Genomic DNA, 2,183 nt, shown 5'->3' with positions numbered 1-2,183 from the left:
CCTCACAAGCTGCTGGGAGAGAACCAAGATCCTGCTCCCGACCTCAGAGGGAACCCTGAGACCCAGAAGCACGAGGCCTGGGGCGTCTGAGGGTGTGGACGGTGGGATTTGAGGCAGAAACACAACCCAAAGCCTAGAGGGGCATGCCAGCCACCCCTCTGGCCTGGCAGCTGCCCAGACCCGTCGGAACCACGTCCCGCCCTCCTGAGGCCTCTCTCTGGCTGCCCGCAGGAAGTCGGCCTGAGAGGCCTGGTCACAGGCCCTGCCAAGCAGTCCTGGGTCAGAGGGGCCTGGCTTGGCCCCGGCCCCGACCAAGGAGGCCACAGCCCGGCCGAGCCTCGTGAAGCCTCAGCTTCCCCACTGGGACCGCTCGGAAGGGGCCCGAGCCACCCTCCCATGCCCAGCGGCGCTACCTCGGCCCAGCGTGTTGTCCTTCTTGTCTGTGAGGCTCATGGCCAGCGAGGCACCTTCGGGGATCTGACAGGAGGAGAGAGGCTGAGGTCAGAGGTCAGGTTAGGGAGGCTGCGAGGGGGCGCTGGGTGGGGCTGGGAGCCCACCTTGTAGTGGGCCAGTGTGTTGAGCTTCTTGCGGCCATCCTCCACCACTGAGGTGTCGTCCAGGTCCCGGAGGATGTAGCTCTGCGTGCTCGAGGCGAACCACTCTGGAGGCAGGGAGCAGGGGGTCAGGGGCAGGGCCAGCACCAGCCTGGCCACACGGGGAGAGGCTGCTTGCTCTCTGTGAAACCTGGGGCGTGCCACGTTTCTCTCTGAGCCTCCTTTCCCCCCTCTGTGAACAGAGTGTGGGGAGAAAACTGGGGACCAGGGTGCGGGGAGGCTGGGGCCGTGCTCGATCCCCGGTAGGAGCACAGAGCAGGAGCTCTGGAAATGTCCGCATCCTCAGGGTGGTTACTGTTACTACTGCTGATGAAATAAGAAAAGGGACCGCCAGCCCTGGCTGGTGTGGCTCCAGTGGGCGTTGTCCCGTGCATCAGGCATTTGCCAGTTGGATTCCGGGTCAAGGGCCCATGCCCGGGGTTGTGGGCTCGATCCCCAGTAGGGGTACACTTCATCTGACCATCTCCATGTCCCCAGTGCCGAAGTCTGTGCCCCTTTGCTGAGTGAGAGGAGTGTATGACGAAGGCAGGGGCTGGCTCCCACCAAAACAGCCCAACGCCAAGTGGTGCCGCCCCACCCCTGCCCACCGAGGTCGACGTCCTCGGCGCGAGGCCACTGGGAGTAGGGCACGTTCTTGCAGAAGGCCTCCAGGATCTTCTCCTTCACCTGCGTCAGCGTGTCCGTGTCCATGGCTCGCACGCTCAGCGAGTCCATGCCGCAGCCCTGGAAGGACACGTTCAGGTTCTGCACGAGAGGAGGAAGGGAAGGTCAGCCGGTTCTCACCGTCACTGCCCTGGGCCCAGGCAGGCGACAGCCTCCCAGAGGCCGGGCAAGATCGTAGCCCCCAGGCATGTGGGGACCCCTCCCAGCCAGTTCAGGAGATGGTCCCCCCTTGCTTCCCAGTTGCCCTTGCCCCACCGCACACCGGCTCACCCGGGGCTTGGCCTCAATGTTCTCCCGTAGCAGCCACTCTTCATTGAGCGTGTAGCGGGCCTTGCCCGTGATGGCATCAATGGAGCCCTTGTTGATCTGCTGCTTGATGGCGCACAGGAGCAGGAAGAACGGCTCCCCGACCGTCTCCTGGGGTGGACAGGGGTCGTCAGGGGCTGAGGCCCAGCCTTCCTGGCCCCCACTGCTTCCCTGCCCTCCCTCCATATTCCAGCTCCCAGGCCTCCGGGGCACCTTCACTACCCACTTCCACCAACACCTCCATGGCTGCCTGTTTAATATCCTTTTGGATCCTGGCGCCGATCCCCCAGCCCCCTGAAGTCTCCATGGACTCTAAGGTCCAACACCAGTGGCTGCGGGCAGGCTCATTCATTTCATCATCCCAACAATCCTTCCAGATCTCCTCACTGCTGAGGCTGAGAGAGCGAGTAACCAGCCCAGGATCCCCCAGCAGGAAGAGGCAGAGCTGGACTTGGACGCTAGATTGGCTGACTCCCTGTGACTTTCTGCTAAGCCTCCCAAGGTGAGTTTGGGTGGAAGCAGAACACAGACGTGGTCCCCACCTAAATCACAGCGCGGTGCGTGTGGAGAGTCCTGGGCTTCACTGGACTCTCCTGCCCT

At 63.4% G+C, this 2,183-nt stretch overlaps 1 protein-coding gene across 1 annotated transcript in view; it reads right to left on the bottom strand.

Moving 5' to 3' along the window:
• Positions 1-2,183, bottom strand: part of PLXND1 (plexin D1) — a 56,801-nt gene that overhangs the window by 7,076 nt on the left and 47,542 nt on the right. The window contains exons 28-31 of the mRNA XM_005870125.1: positions 1,548-1,694; positions 1,202-1,358; positions 558-661; positions 414-477 (exon numbers count right to left, since the gene is read on the bottom strand). Of these exons, the coding sequence (XP_005870187.1) occupies positions 414-477; positions 558-661; positions 1,202-1,358; positions 1,548-1,694 (472 nt within the window). The remainder of the gene's footprint in view (positions 1-413; positions 478-557; positions 662-1,201; positions 1,359-1,547; positions 1,695-2,183) is intronic.

The sequence above is a fragment of the Myotis brandtii genome, unplaced genomic scaffold (genome assembly GCF_000412655.1).
Source record: "Myotis brandtii unplaced genomic scaffold, ASM41265v1 scaffold312, whole genome shotgun sequence".
Classification (NCBI taxonomy): domain Eukaryota; kingdom Metazoa; phylum Chordata; class Mammalia; order Chiroptera; family Vespertilionidae; genus Myotis; species Myotis brandtii.
The sequence above is the reverse complement of the archived record's forward strand: the minus strand, read 5'-3'. Positions and strand labels throughout refer to the sequence as shown.